This window comes from Heptranchias perlo, chromosome 20 (assembly GCF_035084215.1).
Source record: "Heptranchias perlo isolate sHepPer1 chromosome 20, sHepPer1.hap1, whole genome shotgun sequence".
Taxonomy (NCBI): Eukaryota; Metazoa; Chordata; class Chondrichthyes; order Hexanchiformes; family Hexanchidae; genus Heptranchias; species Heptranchias perlo.
In genome coordinates this window covers 22,586,235-22,603,913 of record NC_090344.1, presented here as the reverse complement: position 1 = coordinate 22,603,913, position 17,679 = coordinate 22,586,235, and the positions used below count along the sequence as shown (strand labels likewise).

General features: G+C 44.3%; 1 protein-coding gene across 1 annotated transcript; it reads left to right on the top strand.

The window, feature by feature from the left end:
• Window positions 1-10,694: 10,694 nt before the first annotated feature.
• Window positions 10,695-12,795, top strand: LOC137335658 (zinc finger protein 436-like; the record flags this gene model as incomplete). Its single annotated transcript, XM_068000948.1, has 1 exon — window positions 10,695-12,795. A coding segment is annotated over one exon (795 nt), but the record flags the coding sequence as incomplete, so codon positions are not given.
• Between the last annotated feature and the right edge of the window lie 4,884 nt (window positions 12,796-17,679).

Genomic DNA, 17,679 nt, shown 5'->3' with positions numbered 1-17,679 from the left:
CTGAGAACGCTGCGTGCATCTGATATCTGGCTCCGTCGTTTTGTTTCTGCAAAAAATAAAGTTAACCCCTTCCAAGGACACTGACATCTGTTTTCAATTCACCGAGCAACAACCTTTGCATTGATATAAAATAATTGACAAAATGAGATTTAATTGTAAAAGAAAAGATAAAGTGCAGCTTTAAAGAATTACACGTTACAGTTGCAGGATGGTCTCTGGTTATAAATTAATTTGAACTTCTTCGAAGCATTTTGTGCGATTGTGATTGATTCCTCCCCCACACCTTAAGGTTTTGACATGCAAGAAGTAACTAACCCGTACTTCTGTATTGCTGAAGTTAAGTATTTGGACTGCACTAGTTTTTTTAAGATGTTGATCTGACACCTTTGGAGTCACAGCATTCTGAAAGTGGAAAGAGCAGGTACTGTAAACAGTGTTATTGTCTCTTGATAAAAACAATTATTTTTGTGAATTTCGAAGGAAGTCACCCCCTTTCTTCAGGAGTGGATGGTGAGGACCCATAAACCCTCCTCCCCTGAGGGAATAAATGAAATCAAAAACACAAAACATTTTTCTTAATGTGGTTACATCTTGAAAACACAGAGAGAAGGACTTGGAGTTGGAAATTCCAGTTGGCAGTCCTACGGACATCTGTGTGTGGGAGAGACAGGCTTTATTACAGACAGGCTGCCAACTCCAGAGAGAGAGAGGGAGGGGGGCTGCGCAGTCCCTCTCTCTCCTGTTTTGTTTTCTGGATTTGTTTCGGGTAAAGGGATTATTCCTTTGGACAAAATAAATAATAAATGATGATTTGACAAATTAACCCCATGGGCTCTCAGGAAGAGCCACAATGGATTTTCTGTGTTTCGTTTAAAACAGGTGACCCTGATTTTCAGAAACACATGAGTGTTGATGGTGCAGGATTACCAAGAGTAGTTCTTTGACATAAAATGGCTTTAAAAAGTTACGGTGCAACCTTTGCTGGAGGAATTTGGGGCAGGAAGCGATCCAGTGGTGTTAAAAATTTAAGAACTCAGCTGCAGATATCGGCAGATATCAAATGTCACAGCATGGTGATTTTGTTTCAATAATTTAAAATGAAATAGAGAAGGAAAAGCAATCATCAGCCTTGATCCAATCTGCTTTTCTTCTTTTGAAAACATTTTGATTTGTTTTGTTTTAAGGCTACGGGTTACGGTGAAAATTGACCCAGAGTGGTTTCATTCAGATTCAAAATGGAGATGCAAGAATATGGTTTAAATCTGAATCTTGTCAATGGAGATGCAGATTTATGTAAAATCAGAAAATTCATCAAATTTTGTCCGATCAAGCATGAATGCCACGAGGTAGGGAGCCAGAAGTTGTTGGTACTAGGAGTAGGAATTCCCATGTAGTATGAATCGAACGATACCCAATACCCTGTTCAGAGTGTGTAACATAAGGGTGAACTGTATGACATATCACAAGTGTTGTCAGCAGCTAAACGTGTTTACATCGCGCAAGACGCCTCAAGGCCACCAGCTGTTTGAGCTGCCCGTCCGCCGCAAGTCCACTTGTTTATGCCCCAGTATAACTATTGGGGACTTCCCAGACTCGGAGGACTGCACCGAGGACTGGGAGTGCATCCGGTGCCTGGGAAAACTACAGGCTCAATTACCAGCCGTCGACTTCAGGGGTCCCCGACGGGCAGACGGACGTGAGCTTGTGATTGATTGTTTGTCTGTTACAGTACTTGTATGTTATAAGTGTGACAATATAGTAGCACCTTTTACTTTCCCCTGTGTACTATATTGTCTCAGATCCAGAACCTGTGTTTAAAACAAAACACTACAGAGTGCAAAATATAGGAGTTGTGAGAGGAGCTACTGTTAGCCGATTTTGGACCCCACCCCAATGGTTGGTCCAATTAAGAGAGTTAACTTGGATAGAACCGAACCGACCGGATTGCTATTCCAGTGAAGATGCCCTCATTTGCCCCGATGATTTATATGACCACTCAGTAGACACGTGTGGTTTTGATTGGAATCAGAAAGGCTTAAATTGACCATGGAATTGACAGGATCATCAGATATCAGAACCCAAGACCTAATAGAGAGGAACAAAAAATGGGAACCTAAAATATATTCGCATGCAGTATGAGGGATCGGCATAAATACCTCACCCTCAAGGTTGGGAATTGTAAGGATTAACCCAATAACACATCTAATCTGGTGGGCCGAGATGGAAGCATGATGGTTATTATAGTCAAGTTTGCAGTTAAAACTAAAAGGATGCTGACAACATTAAAGTGGGAATGAACAGACGTTGGGGAAATCACAGGCACTAAGGGAGGAATTTGCTGTAATAGCATAATGTCAAAAAGACATTTAGATAACTGGGACTGAAGTTTAATTAAATCAAGGAGTCACGCGGCCTTAAGCCTCTCTATCTCGAGGATTTTTGTACGAATTGTGATGTGCTTAATAAATCTGTTTTGCTTTTAACCATAATACCAGTACCGTGGTGATCTTGTTCTTGTCACGAACTAATCCTTAGATTTGATTAAATTATAATCCTGAAAGTAGCGGTTTAAATCCTACACTGTTCTGTATGGCCTGTGAGTGTTTGATGGGACAGTGTAGCGGGAGCTCTACTCTTTACTTAACTGGTGCTGTACCTGCTCTGGGAGGGTTTGATAGTACAGTGTGGAGGGAGCTTTACTCTGTATCTAAACTGTGCTGTCGTGCCTTGGGACTGTTTGATGGGACAAGAAGAGGGACCTTTTGTCTGTATCTATCCCGTGATGTACCTACCATGGAAGTGTTTGTTGGGACAGTTTAGAGGGAGCATTTCTCTGTGTCTCACCCGTGCTGTGGTTGCCCTGGGAGTGTTGGATAGGGTAGTGCTGATGGAGCTTTACTCTGTATCTAACCTGTGCTGTACCTGCCCTGGGAGTGTTTGATGGGACAGTGCTGAGGGAGATTTTGTCTCGATTGAAGCGATGCTGTACATGCCCTGGGAGTGTTTGATGGTACAGTGTAGAGGGTCTTTACTCTGTATCTAAACCATGCTGTACCTGACTGGAGAGTGTTGACACTGGGTGCTCACCTCGATGAGAACAACATTTAAACCGATGATGATAAGATAAACCCATCTGCTCCTCCCCTGTACACAGACCTTAGGAGACATTGAGTGTCCCTAACACATTTAGACAATGCCCATGATCAAAATTTGAACACCGCCCTCAGATCCCACTTACCGTTCTTTGTTCTGATGAAAAGAGTCCCAGTTTCTCTTGTCTCTCCTCATAACTAAAGTCTCTCGTCACTGATATTTCACATTTCAGTGAATCTCTTCTGCACCCTCTCCATGGCCTTGACATCTTTCCCAGTGTAAGATCCCCAAAACTTGACACAATATTCTAACCGCAGCCTAACCAATAACTTGTACAGGTTTACACGGCCTCTGTCCTTTTGTGCTCTGGACCTCTATTTGTAAAACCGAGGATCACATGTATTTTTTCTACCACTTTATCAACTTGAGCTCCCACTTTTAAAGGTTTGTGTATCTCAACACTTTGCAGGTTTATAGATATTAACATAACATGGCTAAAATACATTGACATTAAATGTCTGTTATAATGTGTATTATGGGGAGGAGAGGTTTAGTCTGAATTAGAAACTCAAACAGGCACTTGGCTGCAGGCAGGTCGCCATGGCAACACTGATCAGACATTCCATTCCATCGAATCGGCTAGTTGGAATCTTTAATCAGATAAGGAGAAAGAAAAGACTTTGTCTGTTATCAACCATAATATAAACTTAAACCAGAGTGAGTAATATAGTAGATTAGATTGTAATGTGTGATGTTTGGATCAATGAGTAGGAAATTATATCCCTTGATGTCAAGGGGCATATAGGGTAAGATAGGTAGAAAAGAAATGCTTATGTCAGACATGGAGAGCTCAATACTACAGAAAGCCTAGAGGAGTATAAAAAATGCAGGGGTGAAATTAAAAAGGAATTAGGAAAGCAAAGGGAGAGCATCAAACAGTATTGGCAAGTAAAATCAAGGAAAATCCAAAGATGTTTTATAAATACATTAAGAGCAAGAGGTTAACTAAGGAAAGAGTGGGGCCTATTAGAGACTAAAAAGGTAACCTGTGTGTGGAGGTGGAAGATGTAGGTATGGTTCTTAATGAATGCTTTGTGTCTGTCTTCACAAAAGAGGACGATGCAGAAGTTGCAGTTAAGGAGGAGGAGTGTGAAAAATTGGATGGGATAACCTTAGTGAGAGAGGAAGTTTTAAAGTGTTTAGCATCTTTGAAGGTAGATAAATCACAAGGATCGGATGAAATGTATCCCAGGCTGTTAAAAAAGCAAGGAAGGAAATAACGGAGGCTCTGACCATCATTTTCCGATCCTCACTTCATGCAGGTATGGTGCCGATGATTGGAGGACTGGGAACGTTGTACCATTGTTTAAAAAGGGAGCGAGTGATCGACTGAGTAATTACAGGCCAGTCAGCCAAACCTCGGTGGTGGGCAAATTATTGGAATCAATTCTGAGGGACAGTATAAACCATCACTTAGAAAGTCACGGAGTAATCAAGGCCAGTCAGCATGGATTTGTTAAGGGGAGGTCGTGTCTGACTAACTTGATTGAATTTATTGAGGAGATAACAAGGAGAGTCAATAAGGGTAGTGCATTTGTACATGGATTTGTACACGGTGTACATGGATTTTAGCAAGTCTTTCGAGACGATCCCACATGACAGACTGGTGGAAAAAGTACAAGCCCATGGGATCGAAGGGCGAGTGGCAAGTTGGATCCAAAATTGGCACAGTAGCAGGAAGTAAAGAGAAATGGTCGATGGGTGTTTTTGTGCCTGGAAGGTTGTTTCCAGTGGGGTGCCGCAGGGCTCAGTACTAGGTCCCATGCTTTTTGTGATATATATTAATTATTTGGACTTAAATGTAGGGGGCTTGATCAAGAAGTTTGCAGATGGGACAAAATTGGCCGTATGGTTGATCGTGAGGAGGAAAGCTGCAGGCTGCAGGAAGATATCAATGGACTGGTTGAGTGGGCAGAAAAGTGGCAAATGGAATTCAATCCGGAGAAGTGTGAGATAATGCATTTGGGAACGGCAAATAAGGCAAGGGAGTACACAATAAATGGTAGGATACTGAAAGGTGTAGAAGAAGTCAGGGACCTTGGAGTGCATGTCCACAGATCCCTGAAGGTAGCAGGACAGGTAGATAAGGTGGTTAAGAAGGCATATGGAATACTTTCCTTTATTAGACACGGCATAGAATGTAAGAGCAGGGAGGTTATGCTGGAACTCGATAAAACACTGGTTAGGCCACAGCTCGGATACTGCGTACAGTTCTGGTCACCAAAATACAGGAAGGGTGTAATTGCAATAGAGAGAGTACAGAGGAGATTTACGAGGATATGCCAGGACTGGAGAATTTTAGCTATGAGGAAAGATTGGATAGGCTGGGGCTGTTTTCTTTGGATCAGAGGAGGCTGAGGGGCGATTTAATTGGGGTGTATAAAATTACGAGAGACCTAGATCGAGTGGACAAGAATGACCTATTTCCCTTAGCCGAGAAGTCAATAGAGGGCATGGATTTTCACCTTGTGTCCCACATACCCAAGCTGAGTTTATTCTCTACGTTGAGAAGAGCAATGGTCACAACACTGAACCTGGGGGACACCACTGTTTACATCCTTTCAGTCTGAAGAACGTCCATTAACCACTACTCTCTGTTTTCTGCCCTTTACACAACTTTCTATCCACACTGCCGCATTCATTTTAATACCGTGAGTATTAATTTTATCAACAAGTCTCCTGTTCGGCATCTTATCAAACACCTTTTCACAATCCATCTACACAACATCCACGACATTCCATTTATCAGTAGACTTGAATTATCTCAAATAATCCATGTTGGCTGTTCTTAATTAACGTGTTTTTCTAACAAATGTTGAAATGTTTGCTCCACCTCATCGGGTTTCATCTGTTTCAAGACGCAACAGAAAGATCGAGTTTTCTCCTGGAGATTATGAAAAAATAATTTTTAAAAATGATGCTTCAGACAATGACGGACATCTGGGCTTCGACCCGCCCATTCGGTGCCGCAACTCCCGCCCCTCACACACTCCGATGAGTTGGAGGACCAACTGTGCGGTATCCATCCAACCAATTTCCGCTCCTGAAATTGGTCCGGAACTCCCCTTAATCATCAGGGCGGAGTTAATGGTGAGACTGGTGGTCCTGAGCTGCAGTTCGAAAATAAACATTTATTGGACCCGTCAGTTGCAACGTGTAGCACAACGAAATTTTTTTGGACTTCACGAAAGTGGGGGGCGCGTCTGCGCTGTGTGTTTGTGCCGGTTTAAATGGCACGAGGAGCTGGGGTTTCAATTTATTTTATTATCTTTGGTCGAAACGCACTATCCCTGCTTCCAATGTCATTGATTTTCGGCCTGAAATTAAGATCATCAATGGCGGCTGCATCACCCAGCATGCAGCGCGGTACAGATTGTGCCCTATCTGAATCAGTGGAGCACAGTCCGCAGGCGCAGTAGTGACTCATTATCGGGCAGTGTGTCCTGAGCATGCGCGGTCAGTCGAGGCTGCGGGAGGAGCGCGTTCGGTGCAGGTGAGAGGATCGGAGCAAGAGGATCAATAAACCCCGGGGCCCGGGTCCGGGCTCAGGCCCAGGCTCAGGCTTCACAAACCCCGAGTGCGGCCCCAGACCCGAATATAAAACAGTGAACATTATCCCCCCTCACTACCCGCCGGTTTCCGGTTTCTCCCGTTTCGCTCCGGACCAACTCTCAACAAAAGGCCGCGGCCCCGCGCCTGCGCGGTGTAAACTGGGAATTCTCAGGGAGCGTCTGTAAATGAAGGAGAAATGGTGACAGGTCAGGGAGCGTCTGTAAATGAAGGAGAAATGGTGATCGGTCAGGGAGCGTCTGTAAATGAAGGAGAATTGGTGGTCGGTCAGGGAGCGTCTGTAAATGAAGGAGAATTGGTGGTCGGTCAGGGAGCGTCTGTAAATGAAGGAGAAATGGTGATCGGTCAGGGAGCGTCTGTAAATGAAGGAGAAATGGTGATTGGTCAGGGAGCTTCAATAAATGAAGGAGAAATGGTGATCAGCCAGGGAGCGTCTGTAAATGGAGGAGAAATGGTGATCAGTCAGGGACATTCCACAAATGAAGGAGAAATGGTGATTGGTCAGGGAGTGTCTGTAAATGAAGTAGAAATGTTGATCAGGCAGGTAACGTCTGTAAATGAAGGAGAAATGGTAATCGGTCAGGGAATGTCTGTAAATAGAATCATAGAATCATAGAGGTTTACAACATGGAAACAGGCCCTTCGGCACAACATGTCCATGTCGCCCAGTTTATACCACTAAGCTAGTCCCAATTGCCTGCACTTGGCCCATATCCCTCTATACCCATCTTACCCATGTAACTGTCCAAATGCTTTTTAAAAGACAAAACTGGACCCGCCTCGACTACTGCCTCTGGCAGCTCGTTCCAGACACTCACCACCCTTTGAGTGAAAAAATTGCCCCTCTGGACCCTTTTGTATCTCTCCCCTCTCACCTTAAATCTATGTCCCCTCGTCATAGACTCCCCTACCTTTGGGAAAAGATTTTGACTATCTACCTTATCTATGCCCCTCATTATTTTATAGACTTCGATGAGATCACCCCGAAACCTCCTACTCTCCAGGGAAAAAAGTCTCAGTCCATCCAACCTCTCCCTATAAGTCACACCATCAAGTCCTGGTAGCATCCTAGTAAATCTTTTCTGCACTCTTTCTAGTTTAATAATATCCTTTCTATAATAGGGTGACCAGAACTGTACACAGTATTCCAAGTGTGGTCTTGTACAACTTCAACAAGACATCCCAACTCCTGTATTCAATGTTCTGACCAATGAAACCAAGCATGCTGAATGCCTTCTTCACCACCCTATCCACCTGTGACTCCACTTTCAAGGAGCTGTGAACCTGTACTCCGAGATCTCTTTGTTCTATAACTCTCCCCAACGCCCTACCATTAACGGAGTAGGTCCTGGCCCGATTCGATCTTCCAAAATGCATCACCTCACATTTATCTAAATTAAACTCTATCTGCCATTCATTGGCCCAATTTATCAAGATCCCGTTGCAATCCCAGATAACCTTCTTCACTGTCCACAATGCCACCAATCTTGGTGTCATCTGCAAACTTACTAACCATGCCTCCTAAATTCTCATCCAAACCATTAATATAAATAACAAATAACAGCAGACCCAGCACCGATCACTGAGGCACACCGCTGGTCACAGGCCTCCAGTTTGAAAAACCACCCTCTGTCTTCTGTCGTCAATCCAATTTTGTATCCAATTGGCTACCTCACCTTGGATCCCGTGGGATTTAACCTTATGTAACAAACTACCATGCGGTACCTTGTCAAAGGCTTTGCTAAAGTCCATGTAGACCACGTCTACTGCATAGCCCTCATCTATCTTCTTGGTTCCCCCTTCAAAAAACTCAATCAAATTCGTAAGACATGATTTTCCTCTCACAAAACCATGCTGACTGTTCCAAATCAGTCCCTGCCTCTCCAAATGCCTGTAGATCCTGTCTCTCAGAATACCCTCTAACAACTTACCCACTACAGATGTCAGGCTCACCGGTCTGTAGTTCCCAGGCTTTTCCCTGCCGCCCTTCTTAAACAAAGGCACAACATTTGCTACCCTCCAATCTCCAGGCACCTCACCTGTAGCGGTGGATGATTCAAATATCTCTGCTAGGGGACCCGCAATTTCCTCCCTAACCTCCCATAACATCCTGGGATACATTTCATCAGGTCCCGGAGATTTATCTACCTTGATGCGCATTAAGACATCCAGCACCTCCCTCTCTATAATATGTACACTCCTCAAGACATCACTATTTATTTCCCCAAGTTCCCTAACATCCATGCCTTTCTCAACCGCAAATACCGATGCGAAATATTCATTTAGGATCTCACCCATCTCTTCTGGTTCCGCACATAGACAACCTTGTTGATCCTTAAGAGGCCCTACTCTCTCCCTAGTTACTCTTTTGCCATTTATGTATTTGTAGAATCTCTTTGGATTCTCCTTTGCCTTATCTGCCAAAGCAATCTCATGTCCCCTTTTTGCCCTCCTGATTTCTCTCTTAACTCTACTCCGGCAATCTCTATACTCTTCAAGGGATCCACTTGATCCCAGCTGCCTATGCATGTCATATGCCTCCTTCTTTTTGACTAGGGCCTCAATCTCCCGAGTCATCCAAGGTTCCCTACTTCTACCAGCCTTGCCCTTCACTTTATAAGGAATGTGCTTACCCTGAACCCTGGTTAACACACTTTTGAAAGCCTCCCACTTGCCAACAGACTCTCCCAATCAACTTCTGAAAGTTCCTGTCTAATACCATCAAAATTGGCCTTTCCTCAATTTAGAATTTTAACTTTTGGGCCAGACCTCCCCTTCTCCATAGCTATCTTAAAACTAATGGAATTATGATCACTGGTCCCAAAGTGATCCCTCACTAACACTTCTGTCACCTGCATGAAGGAGAAGTGATGATAAGTCAGGAAACGTCTGTGAATGAAGGAGAAATGATGATCGGTCAGCGATCGTCTGTAAATGAAGGAGCAATGGTGATCTCTATATCTTTATTCATCCAGGGAGCTCCAGCTTCGGAAGCCGTTCCTTTCCTGCTCGTTGGAATCTGTCTGCTCAGTACCCGAGCCGTCTCCTCTTTGGAGGCCTCCCACTGTTCAATTACTGTTTTGTTGCCAATTTTTCATTCCAATCCACGCGGACAAGATCCCTTTTTAACTCACTGAAATTAGCCCTCCTCCAGTTAAGAATTTTCACATTTGACTGTCCCTTTTCCTTTTCCATAACTATTCTAAACCTAATGAGATTATGATCACTGCTGCCCCACTGAAACATGCTCCACCTGCCCCACTTCATTCTCCACACCCAGCCCACTGCTGTACTCACATTTACTCTCTCACATTCCCTCTCTCACACTTTCACTCTCTCACACTTTCACTCTCTCACACTTTCACTCTCTCACACTTTCACTCTCTCACACTTTCACTCTCTCACACTTTCACTCTCTCACACTTTCACTCTCTCACACTTTCACTCATGGTTTTGGGCCACTGAAAGATGATGCGATGAGTTTGGATTTCAGCACAGGGACGAGGGAGAGTGTATGGGATAGGGATTGACAGCTTTGAGGCAAAAGAGAGGAAAGAATGTTCCGTAGAAACTAGAATTGTCTGTTCTGAATTTCTATCCTGTACTGACAGTGATGACTTTTATAAACTCCTTTTACAGGTTATTACAAGGGGAGGATTTGCAGAGGGAAACTCAAACCAAACATCACACAAAATCTGACAGAGTCACTCGATTCATCAGGACCTGAATATCATCGGCCTTTGAATGTGGAAGGAGAAATGTTTGTCTGTTCTATCTCTGGGAAAAGATTTCAAACATCAGTGTGAGTGGAAAAGCACCGAGACACACACACCCGAGTGAGAGTGTTCCAGTGCACTGACTGTGGAAAGAGCTTTAACCAGTTACGCAGCCTGAAAAAACATCACACCATTCACAGCGGGGAGAAACCGTACACGTGTTGTGTGTGTGGACGAGGCTTCAACTGATCGTGAATCCTGGAGAGACACAAGGACACCCGGACCACGGAGAAACCGTGGAAATGTGGGGACTGTGGGAAGGGATTCAATTCCCCGTCTGAGCTGGAAATTCATCAACGCACTCACACTGGGGAGAGGCCGTTCACCTGCTCCGTGTGTGGGAAGAGATTCGCTCAGTCATCCACCCTGGTGACACACCAGCGAGTTCACACTGGGGAGAGGCCGTTCTCCTGCTCTGTGTGTGGGAAGACATTCACTCAGTCATGCAACCTGCTGATACACCAGCGAGTTCACTCCGATGAGAGACCGTTTAAATGCTCTGACTGTGGGAAAAGTTTTAAAAGCAGAAAAGAACTTCTGAGACATCAACACAGTGGCACTGAGGAGAGGCCGTTCTCCTGCTCTGTGTGTGGGAAGAGATTCACTCGGTCATCCAACCTGCTGATACACCATCGAGTTCACTCCGATGAGAGACCATTTAAATGCTCTGACTGTGGGAAATGTTTTAAAAGCAGAAACGAACTTCTGAGACATCAACGCAGTCACACTGGGGAGAGGCCGTTCTCCTGCTCCGTGTGTGGGAAGAGATTCACTCGGTCATCCACCCTGCTGACACACCAGCAAGTTCACACTGATGAGAGACCTTTTGAATGCTCTGACTGTGGGAAGAGCTTTAAAAGCAGAAAGGAACTGCTGAGACATCAACGCAGTGAAACTGGGGAGAGGCCGTTCATCTGCTCCGTGTGTAAGAAGAGATTTACTCAGTCATCCCACCTGCAGAGACACCAGCGAGTTCACTCTGATAAGTGACCTCTTAAATGTTCTGAGTGTGGGAAGAGATATAAAAGCAACAGGAATCTACTGCGACACCAATGTACTCACCCTGGGGAGAGACTTTTTAAATGTTCTGAATGTGAGAAGGGCTTTAAAAGCACAAATGATCTCCTGAAACACCAACACACTCACACTGGGGAGAGACTGTTCACCTGCTCCGTGTGTGGGAAGGGATTCACTAATTCATCCCACCTTCTGAGACATCAACTTGTTCACACTATTGAGTGACCTTTTAATGCACTGACTGTGAGAAGAGCTTTAAAATCAGAAATGAACTGCTGACACATCAACTCGCGCCCATTTGGGAGAGACTGTTCACCTGCTCCGTGTGTGGGAAGGGATTCACTCAGTCATCACACGTGCTGAGACACCAGTGAGTTCAATTGTGACTGCAGGGGTCGGATTCTGCAGTTAATCACATCCAGGACTGAACTCTGGTGTTTAGAGTCAGGAAGAACAATGTGTAATGATTAACCCAATAACAGTTATAATTTAGTATAATTATAATCAATAGTAGAAGTAGAATGAAATGTACTATGAATCTACGTATCTCTAAATGTAAACTGTACTGTGTATTAATATAGTATGAACCATGTAACGTGTATTCAATAAGAAAGTGCTGGTGGGCCGAGAAGGATACATGATGGTTATTATAGTCAAGTTTGCAGTTAAAACTAAAAGGATGCTGACAATATTAAAGTGGGAAGTAACAGACCTTGGGGAAATCACAGGCACTAAGGGAGGAATGTGCTGTAATAGCATAATGTCTAAACAACATGTAGATAAAGTGACTGAAGTTTAATTAAATCAAGGAGTCACGCTGGCTTAGGCCTCTCTATCTCGAGCCTCCGCAAGCTAGCGAATAGAAGTCTTTTTATACAAACGGTTCTGTGAAGGCTGGCAATGCTCTAAGGTAAGGTACCGTTAAATCTGTAACAACAAGGCACAGATGGTACCAGGAGTTATGCTTGGAATGTAACTTCCGACGGTTGAGAGACATGAATAATGGTAAGGCTGAGAGATGTGGATGTGATCGTGAACTGCTCATAAAGTGAAAAAGGGGATAAGAAGAGACCTCAAAGGCTGAGGAAGGCGCTCAACATTCTGGCAAGGAAGAGAACTTTTCAGTCAACAGATCACAGCGAGAGAGAGACCGCGCCGCAGTCATGTGGAGGGATACTTCCGAGGTTTCAAGGAACACTGACCATTTTTCCATGTTAAATATCACCTTTTTGTACTAATTGTGATGTGCTTAATAAATCTGTTTTGCCATTCACCATAATACCAGTACCGTGGTGATCTTGTTGTCAGGAACCAGTCCTTAGATTGGATTAGATTATAATCCTGAATATAGTGGTTTAAATCCTACAATTGGCGACCACGAAGGGACTATTCCTGACAACAGCTAAAACCTGGTATTACTGGATATAAGGTAACCATGGAAAAGATACAGCACAGAAGGAGGCCATTCGGCCCATCATATCCGCGCCGGCTCAAAGACCAACCAGGTGCCCATTCGTATGCCTTCTTCACAACCTTATCTACCTGTAATGCCACCTTCAGGGACCAGTGCACATGCACTCCATGGGCTCTCACTTCCTCTACCCCTCTCAATATATTCCTGTTTACTGCGTATTCCCTTTTACTGTTTGCCCTCCCGAAGTGCATTACCTCACACTTCTCCGGGTTGAATTCCATTTGCCATTTTCCGCCCATTCCACTAACCCATTGATATCTTCTTGGAGTCCACAGCTACCCTCTTCACTATCAACTACACAGCCAATTTCTGCAATTTGCCAATCGTACCCCCTACATTCAAGTCCACATCATTAATATATACCACAAACAGCAAGGGACCCAACACTGAGTCCTGTGGCACACCACTGGAAATGGATTTCCATTCGCAAAGACATTCATCGACTTTTACCCTTTCCTGTTACTGAGCCAATTTTGCATCCAATTCACCACATTTCCCTGTATCCCATGGGCTTTTACCTTTCTGACCAGTCTGCCATGTGGGACCTTGTCAAATGCCTGACTACAATCCATGTCGACAACATCCAACAGCACGACCCTCATCAATCCTCATTGTCACTTCCTCAAATAATTCAATCAGATTTGTGAGGCATGACGTTCCCTAAACAAATCCATGCTGACTGTCACTGATTAAACTATGCCTTTCCAAGTGACAGTTTATCCTATCTCTCAATATTGATTCTAATAGTTTGCCCACCACTGAGGTAAGACTGACCGGCCGATAATTGTTCGGCCTTTCCCTCGTACCCTTTTTAAACCATGGTACTACGTTTGCAGTCTTCCAGTCCTCCGGTACCTCCCCTGTCTCTAATGAGGATTGGAAAATGATCCTCAGAGCATCTGCTATTTCCTCCCTGGCTTCCTTCAATAACCTAGGAAACAATCCATTCGGCCATGATGACTTATCAGCTCTCAAGGATTCCAGTCCCTCTAGTACTTCCTCTCTCGTTATGTTTACCTTATCCAATATTTCACACCTCTCCTCTTCAACTCCTACCTCCGGATCATCCCCTTCCTTTGTGAATACGGAGACTAAATATTCATTTAAAACCCTACCCACATCCCCTGCTTCTACACACAAGTTACCCTTATCATCCCTGATAGGTCCTACCCTTTCATTCGCTATCCTCTTGTTCTTAATGTACTGATAAAACATCTTTGGGTTTTCTTTAATCTTACCAGCTAATATTTTTTCATGCGCTCCCTTTGCTTTACTTATTTTCTTTTTTACGTCATCCCTGTACTTTCCATACTCCCCTCGGCTTTCTGCAGTATTTAGTTTTCTGTGACAGTCATAAGCTTTCTTTTTCTGCTTTATCTTGCCCCGTATACTTCGAGACAACCAGGGGGCTCTAAATTTGGCAGTGCCACCCTTTTCTTTGAGGGGATGTGTCTGCATCGTACCCGTCGAATTCCACTTTTTAGTGCCTCCCACTGGCTTGCCACTGATTTGTCCTCAAGTAGTTGTGTCCAGTCCACTTCTGCCAAATCACCTCTTAGTGCTGTAAAATTTTCCTTCCCCCAATTTGAAATGTTTGCTCCTGATTTAACTTTGTCCTTTTCCATAATAATACTAATACTAACTGAATTGTGGTCACTATCACCAATATAGTCACCCACTGTCACTTCACCCACTTGCCCATCTTCATTTCCCAGCACCAAATCTAGAATTGCATCCCCTCATGTTGGGCTTGTCACGTACTGGCAAAAAATGTTCTCCTGGACACCGATCAAGAATTTTGCGCCCTCTGTGCCCCTCACACTGTTTGAATCCCAGTTGATGTTAGGGTAGTTGAAGTCCCCTACTATTATTGCCCTCTTATTTTTGCACTCAGAAATTCGCCTACTTATTTGTTCTTCTATCTCCCTTTCCTTATTCAGGGGTCTATAGTACACTCCTAGTGGTGTGACTGCCCCTTTTTTATTTCTTAGCTCAACCCATATGACCTCGATTAATGATCCATTTAGCATATCATCCCTCTTCACAACTGTAATTGATTCTTTAACCAATAATGCTACCACCCTCCATTTTATCACCCACTCTATCCTGCCTGAAAACTCAATAGCCTGCGAAACAATCCAATATTGAGCTGCCAATTATCCCCCTCTTTAACCCAGGTTTCCATTATAGCAATGGTATCATGCTGCCATGTGTCTATCTGTGCCCTCAGCTCATAGAACCATAGAATAAATACAGCACAGAAGAGGGCCATTCGGCCCATTGTGTCCGCGCCGGCTCGAAGAACAATGAGGTGCCCACTCTAATCCCACCTTCCAGCACTCAGTCCTTAGCCCTGCAGCTTACAGCACTTTAGGTGCAGGTCCAGGTACTTTTTAAATGAGTTGAGGGTCCCTGCCTCTTCCATCAATTCGGGCAGCGAATTCCATACACCCACCACCCTCTGGGTAAAAAAGTTTTCCCTCATGTCCTCTGTAATCCTTCCGCCAATCAGTTTAAATCTATGTCCTCTAGTTCTTGAACTCTCCGCTCGGGGAAACAGGTATTTCCTGTCTACTCTATCTGTGCCCCCCTCATAATTTTGTACACTATTGATATCACCCCATCCGCTTTGTTTGTAATACTCCTTCCATTGAAGTATATACCCTTTAACCCCGTCAAATTCCTGTGCTGAACACTATTTAATCTTTGCTTCTTTTGCCTTTCTGAGTCGCTAACTACGTCACTAACTGCTTTTCTACTTCCCGTTTCCTGGTCTGAATTTGTTCTATCTGTACCTGCCCTCTGGTTCCCATCCCTCTGCGATACTAGTTTAAACCCTCCAACAGAACGAGCAAATGCCCCCGCGAGGATATTGGTCCCGGTTCTGCTTGGGTGCAACCCATCTCAGAAGGTGGGATGAAATCGTGAATCCCTTCCCACACAGGGAGCAGGTGAACAGTCTCTCCCCAGTGTGAGTGTGTTGGTGTTTCAGCAGATCATTTGTGCTTTTAAAGCTCTCTCACTGTCAAAACATTTAAAGGTCTCTCCCCAGTGTGAACTCGCTGAAGTGACAAAAGGTGGGATGACCGAGTAAATCTCTTCTGACACATGGAGCAGGTGAACGGCCTCTCCCCAGTGTGAGTGCGTTGGTGTCTCAGCAGTTCGTTTCTGCTTTTAAACCTCTTCTCACAGTCAGAACATTTAAAAGGTCTCTCATCAGAGTGAACTCGCTGGTGTGACAGAAGGTGGGATGATCGAGTGAATCTTTTCTTACACACAGAGCAGATGAACGGCCTCTCCCCAGTGTGAGTGCGATGGTGTTCCAGCAAATTACATTTGCTTTTGAACCTCTTCTCACAGTCAGAACATTTGAAAGGTCCATTATCAGAATGAACTCGCTGGTGTCTCAGCAGGTTGGATGACCAAATGAATAACTTCTCACACACAGAGCAGGAGAATGGTCTCTCCCCAGTGAGAGTGCGCTGGTGTATCAGCAAGTCGTACGACTGAGTGAATCCCTTCCCACACACGGAGCAGGTGAACGGCCTCTCCCCGGTGTGACTGCGTCGATGAGTTTCCAGCTGTGACGGGTAATTGAATCCCTTCCCACAGTCCCCACATTTCCACGGTTTTTCCGTGGTCCGGGTGTCCTTAGTCCAACCTGGAGAGACACATCAGTTGAAGCCTCGTCCACACACAGAACACGTGTACCGTTTCTCCCCGCTGTGAATGGTGTGGTGATTTTTCATGCTGTGTAACTGGTTAAAGCTCTTTCCACAGTCAGTGCACTGTAACACTCTCACTCGGGTGTGTGTGTCTCGGTGCTTTTCCACTCACACTGATGTTTGAAATCTTCTCCCACAGACAGAACAGAGAAACATTTCTCCTTCCACATTCAAAGGCCGATGATCTTCAGGTCCTGATGAATCGAGTGACTCTGTCAGATTTTGTGTGATGTTTGGTTTGAGTTTCCCTCTGCAAATCCTCCCCTTCTAATACCCTGTAAAAGGAGTTTATAAAAGTCATCACTGTAAATACAGGATAGAAATTCAGAACAGACAATTCTAGATGCTATGGAACATTCTTTCCTCTCTTGATCCCCAAAGCTGTAAATCCCCGTCCCACACACTCTCCCTCCTCCCTGTGCTGCAATCCAAACTCATCGCATCATCTTTCAGTGGCCCTAAACCATGTGTGAAAAGGTGAGAGAGTGAATGAGAGAGTGAAAGTGAGAAAATGATTATGAGAGATTGAATGTGAGTGAGTGAATGTGAGAGAGTGTGAATGTGAGAGAGTGTGAAAGTGAGAGAGTGAATGTGAGAGAGTGAATGTGAGAGAGTGAATGTGAGAGAGTGAATGTGAGAGAGTGAATGTGAGAGAGTGAATGTGAGAGATTGAAGGTGAGAGAGTGAAGGTGAGAGAGTGAAAGTGAGAGAGTGAATGTGAGAGAGTGAATGTGAGAGAGTGAATGTGAGAGATTGAAGGTGAGAGAGTGAATGTGAGAGATTGAATGTGAGAGATTGAATGTGAGAGAGTGAATGTGAGAGAGTAAATGTGAGAGAGTGAATGTGAGAGATTGAATGTGAGAGAGTGAATGTGAGAGAGTGAATGTGAGAGAGTGAGAATGTGAGAGAGTGAATGTGAGAGATTGAATGTGAGAGATTGAATGTGAGAGAGTGAATGTGAGAG